The sequence below is a fragment of the Oncorhynchus mykiss genome, chromosome 28 (genome assembly GCF_057628025.1).
Source record: "Oncorhynchus mykiss isolate SJ-2025 chromosome 28, ASM5762802v1, whole genome shotgun sequence".
NCBI lineage: Eukaryota > Metazoa > Chordata > Actinopteri > Salmoniformes > Salmonidae > Oncorhynchus > Oncorhynchus mykiss.
The window spans coordinates 39902501-39913187 of record NC_143049.1 but is presented as its reverse complement, the minus strand read 5'-3'; the positions used below and the strand labels follow the sequence as shown (position 1 = coordinate 39913187).

General features: G+C 43.4%; 1 protein-coding gene across 2 annotated transcripts in view; it reads right to left on the bottom strand.

Moving 5' to 3' along the window:
• Positions 1 to 343: 343 nt before the first annotated feature.
• LOC110509131 (noelin-3) overlaps positions 344 to 10687 on the bottom strand; it is a 13596-nt gene continuing 3252 nt past the window's right edge. The window contains exons 2-6 of one of the 2 annotated variants that reach the window (XM_036966728.2): positions 8892 to 9035; positions 7587 to 7742; positions 6474 to 6693; positions 3589 to 3695; positions 344 to 2439 (exon numbers count right to left, since the gene is read on the bottom strand). In XM_036966728.2, the coding sequence (XP_036822623.1) occupies positions 1762 to 2439; positions 3589 to 3695; positions 6474 to 6693; positions 7587 to 7742; positions 8892 to 9035 (1305 nt within the window). In that variant the 3' untranslated portion in view covers positions 344 to 1761. The remainder of the gene's footprint in view (positions 2440 to 3588; positions 3696 to 6473; positions 6694 to 7586; positions 7743 to 8891; positions 9036 to 10687) is intronic. The other variant, XM_090225287.1, reaches the window with a different exon arrangement.

The window sequence follows — 10687 nt, the reverse complement described above, 5'->3', positions numbered from 1 at the left end:
CTCTGACACCATTTATCTGACACCATTTCTCTGACACCATCTTCTGACACCATTTTTCTGACACCATTGTACGTGCGATAGAACAACACAATATGTACTGTACATTTTTTTTTAGCAGACGGCCAGTGGCGCTGTTTCCCCGTTCGGCGCATTCCGTCTTTAAGGTCAAATGTTTGACTTAAGTCCGTATTAAAAGTCTACTTATCTTAGGTCTGAATAGGGCCCGTAGAGATCACTGTTAGCGTAATGTGTTATCACATACAATCGATTCCTCATCAAGTTACAAAATAAAGATACTACATTGCTGTAGTTCCAACACAAACTAAAGTTCGGAGCAAATCAATACTTCATCAAAAACAATAATCATTTTATTTCCATAATGTAGCACTAATTGTGTATATAAATGTGTATTTTCCTGCTCATCCATATACAGTATAATCAGACAATAGTCATTAATTGTGTTACAGTGGGAAAGAGAGATGGTTGCCGAGAGAGTCCACAGACAGAGTTTCGATGCTATCAGGACAGCCATAGGTTGCATCCAAAATGAAATCCTACTCCCTATATAGTGTGCTACTTTTGACCAGAGCCCTTTGGGACCTAGGGTGCCATTTGGGATGCAAGCCACGGAGAGCTAGACATGCTATCATAGACATTCATGCAGGACAGAACACCTGTTATCCTATGGACTTACAGAACAGACTGCACTGAATAAGGCATACTCATATTGATACTGTTGCAATGGATACAAAAGCTAAGTTACCCAATCAGAGGCATGTTACCCAAGCCCACCCAATCAGAGGCATGTTACTCAAGCCCACCCAATCAGAGGCATGTTACCCAAGCCCACCCAATCAGAGGCATGTTACCCAAGCCCAGCCAATCAGACGCATGTTACCGAAGCCCACCCAATCAGAGGCATATTACCCAAGCCCAGCCAATCAGATGCATGTTACCGAAGCCCACCCAATCAGAGGCATGTTACCCAGCCCAGCCAATCAGAGGCATGTTACCCAAGCCCAGCCAATCAGAGGGATGTTACCCAAGCCCAGCCAATCAGAGGCATGTTACCCAAGCCCAGCCAATCAGAGGCATGTTCCCCAAGCCCAGCCAATCAGAGGCATGTTACCCAAGCCCAGCCAATCAGAGGCATGTTACCAAGCCCAGACAATCAGAGGCATGTTACCCAAGCCCAGCCAATCAGAGGCATGTTACCTAAGCCCAGCCTATCAGAGGCATGTTACCCAAGCCCAGCCAATCAGAGGCATGTTACCCAAGCTCAGCCAATCAGAGGCATGTTACCCAAGCCCAGCCAATCAGAGGCATGTTACCCAAGCCCAGCCAATCAGAGGCATGTTACCAAGCCCAGACAATCTCTCATAGAGTCCAGTAGCTGAAAGGAAAGGGATAAAGTGAAAATAAAGGCTTGTGTCAAAAGAGAGGAAAATGAGGAAGACTGTCGGTGCATGATGTCATCGTTAGAGGGCCAGATGATTGAAAATTGGGGTTGCTAGGTAGGACTACCAGAGAATATCATGACTCTGTCATGACATTGGGAGACAGTTTAGAGTTCGGAGGCCAACATCTTTAGTAATTCTTGCATTAGAAATTTGAAAGGGAAGCCAATAGATCCGAAGATGGATTGTCAAAAGAAGAGAGCAAAAAATACCATTTAGAGAACCAACAACAGAACTCCCACAATGACTGACGGAACACCGGAACACCAGGAATGTTAATCAGTGTTCCAGAGGTTCTTCCTCCTCAGGAATCGTCCTCTGTGTTGATGATGTGGAACAACGTGACGTTGAACAGAACCTGGTGTCCATTGTTCCAGCCGTACAGCGCCCGGTCCCTGGCGTTGTAGTCCAACATGGACATGTGGAAGTACTGGTTATGGAAGGGGATGTCTGTGTACTCATAGCTGGAGGTCTTGGTGGAGTACGAGTAGTAGACCTTAGCACCAGTCAGGTGAGAGTTAGTGATGTAGAGTGTTCCGCAGATCATAAAGGACTCCCCCGCGTTCCGTTTGGAATATTCCGTGTTCCAGGTTCCGAGGACCTGCAGCGTGTCGGGGTTGAGCTGGCTGATGACGATGTTTCCTGCGTTCTGATTGGTGGCGTAGACGGCCCACAGACCCAGCTCGTCGGCCATGAGGTCTATGTCGGAGTAGCCTCCCCAGGTGTAAGGGTAGACGTTGTGGAAGCCGGCGTTCTCCAGAGCTCTCTGGGTTACCACGCGGCCCGTCTCGAAGCGGTAACACACCACGATGTTGCTCTGGACCTTGTTGTAGTACAGAGAGCCGTTGTACACCACGTGGTCGGTCCCGGCCCACTTGAACGGCAGGTTGTAGGTTAGAGACTCGGCCCCGGAAACAAAGTCTGCTATGGACTTGTACTCTTTGACGATCTTGTTGTTGGTGTAGCTATCCATGTACCAGACCTGGGTTGGAACACAAGTACAAGAGAACATTAGCAATTTAACGGTCTACTCTGTACGTACATTAGTCACAACATGGCACATGGGTCGTTCCACCAATCCTGTTGAAGTGTCCTGTAACTATTTTATACCGAATTTCAACAGTCTGTCATAAAACGTACATTAAACTTCATAAAACATGTTTTCCCATCTCAAGAGGTTAAATGACAATAAATACTATAGTAATGAGTCCATATTAAGTATCAAATAAAGTAACAGGGTTCATCTTGGAACAGCCATAAATTCCCTTGTGACAGGAGGAATGTTGTAGCGTGTTGTATGCAACAGGGAGTGACAATTGAATGCCAGCTTCACGTAAAAATTTTTTTATATAATTGACATTTCTAGTCTGTCTATCTATTAGTAACAGGGTTGACGTGTAGTGCTCGTTCCACTCTGTTTTTCCACCACAAAACACCGGACAAGGGACAAAAAGAGTGAAACCAGCACACCTGCTTGAAATCGATTATTTGACTATTAGATGTTTCTTTAGAAAAAAATATTCTGTAAAGAAATAGTTTTACCATATGAAGAGGAGAATTCAGTTCACGCAAAAGTGTTGACCATAAAATGAGGGAATTAATCACTATTATCTTTAGAAATGACTTTGTCAAAGAAACAAAATAACTAGGGTTTTACAATGATGGTGCAAACTTGTGATACATTTTGGGATTAAGTGGGTTAAATATTCCTAGAAGTGACACAGGGTTGACGGAGGGTCAAAATACTGAATTTTGGCACTTTAGCCACCAGGGGGAGTGTCGTCGAGGCTGATTGAGGCTCGAGAATAATCTAGGGGCCCATAAAGCTGCCAGGAGGTCAGCACAAGGGTGAGGTTGGAAGAGGTGAGAGGTTGCTACCGGATATACGTCCTCACGGTCTGCTAGAACCAAGGGGCTCGGAGTTCTACCCCAGAGGAGACAGCATTCCCCGGGGGCCAGAAGGTGGTAACCCGGAAGAGGTCTCCTGGAGGAAACCGGATTTATTTTGTTTTTTGGTTTAAATAAACACCCTTGAAACTGAGGTATCATACTTGTGTCTGTGTTTAGATCAAACCCCCTGGTCTGAGAAACTATCTGTCTCTGCCTGTCGGTCTGTCCTCCCTCCACTCACCCGGTTGTTTCTAGGGGAGGCCTGTGGATCAGTCATCCAAGCTCCAAACCGTGTACCAGAGGTCTTCACTGTCACAGGTCCAGTGATCTTCATCAGTTTACCGCATGCTGTTCACACACACACACGCACACACACACACACACACACACACACACACACACACACACACACACACACACACACACACACACATACCACCTCAGATTAGATTTCCCCTGACTGTGTTAGTTCTTAACAGCTAATTTCATGCCTGTGACCACTGGAACACTCCACCTGTTATCTAGTTAATCTGTGACCTAGAGTACATCCTCAATGGAACGTTATTCCTTATTCCCATAGGGCTCTGGTCAAAACTAGTGCACTATATAGGGAATAGGGTGTCATTTGGGATGTACCCTAGGTCACACAGCTCCATCTCACTAACGAGCCTATCTGATACACTAAAGTACATCAAAAATGTAACATTGTGTGTTTCCCTTAATACATTTCCAGTACCAGGTAAGAAACTGCTTAGATTCGGATCAAAAAGCGAGATACCTTTAAAGAGACCGTCACAGTTCACTCCAACATCAAAGTTGATCAGTTTTCAGACCTCCACATGTACAGTGGCTTGCAAAAGTATTCATCCCCTTGGCATTTTTCCTATTTTGTTGCCTCACAACCTGTAATTAAAATAGATTTTTTTTGGGGGGGGGGGGTGTATCATTTGATTTACACAACATGCCTACCACTTTGAAGTTGAAAAATATTTACAAACAAGAAATAACATAAAAAAAAACAGAAAACTTGACCATGCATAACTATTCACCCCTCCAAAGTCAATACTTTGTAGAACCACCTTTTGCAGCAATTACATCTGCAAATCTCTTGGGATATGTCTCTATAAGATTGGCACATCCAGCCAATGGGATTTTTGCCCATTCTTCAAGGCATCACTGCTCCAGCTCCTTCAAGTTGGATGGGTTCCACTGGTGTACAGCGATCTTTAAGTCATACCACAGATTCTCAGTTGGATTGAGGTCTGGGCCATTCCAAGACATTTAAATGTTTCCCCTTAAACCACTCGAGTGTTGCTTTAGCAGTGTGCTTAAGGTCATTGTCCTGCTGGAAGGTGAACCTCCGTCTCAAATCTCTAGAAGACTGGAACAGGTTTCCCTCTTTTCCTTCAATTCTGACAGGTCTCCCAGTCCCTGCTGATGGAAAAACATCCGCACAGCATGATGCTGCCACCACCATGTAAACATGTAAAAACAAATAGAACGTAAGCAGAATCCGTGTGGATGAGGCAAGGTAGACCAACACAAGATGTGACTGGCCTGGGCCATATCTGAGCAGAATCCGTGTGGATGAGGCAAGGTAGACCAACACAAGATGTGACTGGCCTGGGCCATATCTGAGCAGAATCCGTGTGGATGAGGCAAGGTAGACCAACACAAGATGTGACTGGCCTGGGCCATATCTGAGCAGAATCCGTGTGGATGAGGCAAGGTAGAGCAACACAAGATGTGACTGGCCTGGGCCATATCTGAGCAGAATCCGTGTGGATGAGGCAAGGTAGACCAACACAAGATGTGACTGGCCTGGGCCATATCTGAGCAGAATCCGTGTGGATGAGGCAAGGTAGACCAACACAAGATGTGACTGGCCTGGGCCATATCTGAGCAGAATCCGTGTGGATGAGGCAAGGTAGACCAACACAAGATGTGACTGGCCTGGGCCATATCTGAGCAGAATCCGTGTGGATGAGGCAAGGTAGACCAACACAAGATGTGACTGGCCTGGGCCATATCTGATCTTGTGAAGGCTACTGGAAACGCGCGGGTTAAATCATACATAGACAACATCGGCCTGAACTTGTGAAGACCTTTGGATAGGAACATCAGCTAATCAGTTATTAGGCACCATTAGACCTGCAGTAGGAGTGTCCAATAGAATCTATGCCCCAATGTCTGAGCCAATAAGATAATGGAAACTAAGCAAGACAACAAGATTCATAAAGTGGAGTGACGATGAGGGTAAAACTGTATAAAAGCAGAGCACTGAGAATGGAGATTTAGTTCTTCCTCTTCTTGGTATTGCTCGGCTTTGCTTCTTTTTTGTAATGAAGTCTATTTGAATTCACATAGTTAGGCACGCTCAAGTTTTCCGTTTTTTTTGTGTCCTATTTCTTGTTTGTTTCACAATACTAAATATTTTGCATCTTCAAAGTTGTAGGCATGTTGTGTAAATCAAATGATCCCCCCCCCCCACCCTAAAATCAATTTTAATTCCAGGTTGTAAGGCAACAAAATAGGAAAAATGCCAAGGGGGTGAATACTTTTGCAAGTGTAACGCTCGTCCTCTTCTTCTGACGAGGAGTAAGAGATATCGGACCAATTTGCAGCGTGGTAAGTGTCCATTTTAATATGAAAAAAACTGAACACTACAACATAACAAAGGGAAACAAACAAAACAGTCCCGTGTAACAAACACTAACACGGAAAATAATCACCCACAACTCAAAAGTGAAACCAGGCTACCTAAGTATGGTTCTCAATCAGGGACAACGATAGACAGCTAGCTGCCTCTGATTGAGAACCATACCAGGCCAAACACAGAAATCCCAAAACATAGAAAAAGGAACATAGACAACCCACCCAATTCACGCCCTGACTATACTAAACAAAGACATAACAAAATAACTAAGGTCAGAACGTGACAGCAAGCCACTGTAGTAGCCTAAACCGATCGCTGTAACATTGAGCTTGGTAAATAGAATATGAATGACAGTCATCCAATATGCTATAATAGAAACCATGCTCAAAAAAAAAAATCCTGAACGTCACTAACATCACTAATCCTGAACACCACTGGTGTGTCTGTCCGTGTGTTTGCTTGTGACTCACTGAGTTTGCTCATGCAGTTGCGTAGCCTGCTCTCCAGATTCAGGACCCTCTGTTGTAGTTCCTCGTAGTCATAGGTTCCTATCTCCTCCTGGATGGCTGTGAGCACCATGGAGAGGTTCCTGATCTCCTGTTTAAACTGGGAGATGAGCTGGGCATCTGTCTTGTACTGTTCCAACACAGGGATCAGAGGCTGTAGGGCATCCATCTTACCCTTCAACTCCTATAGGGAGGGAAACACAGGGTTCAATTCAATACAGTTCAACTACTGTGGAAGGACAAACACAAGCCCAGCGGACAAAATGTTGCATGGAACATCAGTCATTATCTTCCAGGAACATCAATCATTATCATCCCGGTACATCAGTCATTATCATCCAGGTACATCAGTCATTATCATCCAGGAACATCAGTCATTATCATCCACGGTACATCAGTCATTAGCATCCAGGTACAACAATCATTAGCATCCAGGTACAACAATCATTATCATCCCGGAACAACAATCATTATAATACTGGAACATCAATCATTATCATCCCGGTACATCAGTCATTATCATCCAGGTACATCAGTCATTATCATCCAGGAACATCAGTCATTATCATCCACGGTACATCAGTCATTAGCATCCAGGTACAACAATCATTAGCATCCTGGAACATCAATCATTATCATCCCGGAACATCAGTCATTATCATCCCGGAACATCAGTCATTATCATCCAGGAACATCAATCATCATCATCCCGGAACATCAATCATTAGCTTCCCGGAACATCAATCATTATCATCCAGGTACATCAGTCATTATCATCCAGGAACATCAATCATTATCATACTGGAACATCAATCATTAGCATCCTGGAACATTCATCATTAGCATTCCGGAACATCAATCATTATCATACTGGAACATCAATCATTAGTATCCTGGAACATCAATCATTAGCTTCCCGGAACATCAATCATTAGCTTCCCGGAACATCAATCATTAGCTTCCCGGAACATCAATCATTAGCTTCCCGGAACATCAATCATTAGCATTAGCATTGTGTCAAAGGGTATTGTATGTCCCTACAAATGTTCCTGTAATTTTCCTATCAAACAGACTTACCTGGAAGTTTCTGTTGACCTGTGTCTTCTTGTTGGTCTCTATCTGTCTGAACTTTGACCTTAGCTCTTTGAACTGGCCTTCCATCCTCATGATGTACTGGAAGTCTCTCTGAGTCCGCAGGTTCAGCACCTCGATTGACTGGGACATGTTCTGGACCTACAGGACAAGAGAAGAAGAAGAGGCATCACATGAGTGGTTCTACACCTTAACGAAAGAGAAGAAGAAGAGGCATCCCATTAGTTGTTCTACACCTTAACGAAAGAGAAGAAGAAGAGGCATCCCATTAGTTGTTCTACACCATAACGAAAGAGAAGAAGAGGCATCACATGAGTGGTTCTACACCTTAACGAAAGAGAAGAAGAAGAGGCATCCCATTAGTTGTTCTACACCTTAACGAAAGAGAAGAAGAAGAGGCATCCCATTAGTTGTTCTACACCATAACGAAAGAGAAGAAGAGGCATCACATGAGTGGTTCTACACCTTAACGAAAGAGAAGAAGAAGAGGCATCCCATTAGTTGTTCTACACCATAACGAAAGAGAAGAAGAGGCATCACATGAGTGGTTCTACACCTTAACGAAAGAGAAGAAGAAGAGGCATCCCATTAGTTGTTCTGCACCTTAACGAAAGAGAAGAAGAGGCATCACATGAGTGGTTCTACACCTTAACGAAAGAGAAGAAGAAGAGGCATCCCATTAGTTGTTCTGCACCTTAACAAAAGAGAAGAAGAAGACACAACATTGTTTTTCTGCACCAACAAGATTCAAATGTTTTGACTACTGTTTTGGTTTTCTTTTGTCAATAAAAAAAATAATTAAGGTTGATTTATTTTTAAAGGATAGAGACAACAATGGTGGGTTTAATTTGAATTTTTATAGCTCATCAGTTGGTGTGGAACGGGTCTGGACCAAGTTCAACCAACAGTTAGTTACAGTTAGTTACAGTTAGTTACAGTTAGTTACAATGCTTCCTCCATTGTGTTTGACTTCTACAAAAAAGAACCAACAAAATCACCACTACATCAAACTAGAACTCTGAGCTACATTATCCACACTCCTCTGATTCCAATGACGGGATCCTGAAATGGCCTGGTTGAAACTGCCCTAAGGCATGTTTGTACATTAGTGTTAACTTTACCACACTGGACCACAGTGAAGAAGATAGAGAAACCCCCTGGCCTGCTATACAGACAGAATACATTAAAGGCCCATATTTCATAGATTAATATCATAGATAGAGAGTAATGCTAGTGACGTTGGTTCATAATGTGTGTGTGTGTGTGTGTGTGTATGTGTGTATCTAGAACCTTCTCCAGTAGCTGACGGAGCTGTCCCTCCTTGGCGTCTCTGGAGCAGAGGTTCTGTTCAGGAGCCACCACTGTACAGATACACCTCCCCTCTGTATCCTGGGCCGAGCTGTACACCTGCCAGCCTTCCTTAGGCTTGACTGTCTACACACACACACACACACACACACACACACACACACACACACACACACACACACACACACACACACACACACACACACACACACACACACACACACACACACACACAATGTTCAAGTGAGCTCATTACTCAGTAAAATGGTGTCTGATGGATATTCTTCAAGACAACAAATAACCAATGCAAGAGTCCCGTCATGTGGCCATCGGCTAACACACAGTATCTGTCTGGTTAACAGTATCTGTCTGGTTAACACACAGTATCTGTCTGGTTAACAGTATCTGTCTGGTTAACAGTATCTGTCTGGTTAACACACAGTATCTGTCTGGTTAACACACAGTATCTGTCTGGTTAACAGTATCTGTCTGGTTAACAGTATCTGTCTGGTTAACACACAGTATCTGTCTGGTTAACAGTATCTGTCTGGTTAACAGTATCTGTCTGGTTAACACACAGTATCTGTCTGGTTAACAGTATCTGTATGGTTAACAGTATCTGTCTGGTTAACAGTATCTGTCTGGTTAACAGTATCTGTCTGGTTAACAGTATCTGTCTGGTTAACACACAGTATCTGTCTGGTTAACACACAGTATCTGTCTGGTTAACAGTATCTGTCTGGTTAACAGTATCTGTCTGGTTAACAGTATCTGTCTGGTTAACAGTATCTGTCTGGTTAACACACAGTATCTGTCTGGTTAACAGTATCTGTGTGGTTAACAGTATCTGTCTGGTTAACACACAGTATCTGTCTGGTTAACACACAGTATCTGTCTGGTTAACACACAGTATCTGTCTGGTTAACAGTATCTGTCTGGTTAACAGTATCTGTCTGGTTAACACACAGTATCTGTCTGGTTAACACACAGTATCTGTCTGGTTAACAGTATCTGTCTGGTTAACAGTATCTGTCTGGTTAACACACAGTATCTGTCTGGTTAACAGTATCTGTCTGGTTAACAGTATCTGTCTGGTTAACACACAGTATCTGTCTGGTTAACAGTATCTGTATGGTTAACAGTATCTGTCTGGTTAACAGTATCTGTCTGGTTAACAGTATCTGTCTGGTTAACACACAGTATCTGTCTGGTTAACACACAGTATCTGTCTGGTTAACAGCATCTGTCTGGTTAACAGTATCTGTCTGGTTAACAGTATCTGTCTGGTTAACAGTATCTGTCTGGTTAACACACAGTATCTGTCTGGTTAACACACAGTATCTGTCTGGTTAACAGTATCTGTGTGGTTAACAGTATCTGTCTGGTTAACACACAGTATCTGTCTGGTTAACACACAGTATCTGTCTGGTTAACACACAGTATCTGTCTGGTTAACAGTGTCTGTCTGGTTAACAGTATCTGTCTGGTTAACACACAGTATCTGTCTGGTTAACACACAGTATCTGTCTGGTTAACAGTGTCTGTCTGGTTAACAGTATCTGTCTGGTTAACAGTATCTGTCTGGTTAACAGTATCTGTCTGGTTAACACACAGTATCTGTCTGGTTAACAGTATCTGTCTGGTTAACAGTATCTGTCTGGTTAACACACAGTATCTGTCTGGTTAACAGTATCTGTCTGGTTAACACACAGTATCTGTGTGGTTAACAGTATCTGTCTGGTTAACAGTATCTGTGTGGTTAACACACAGTATCTGTC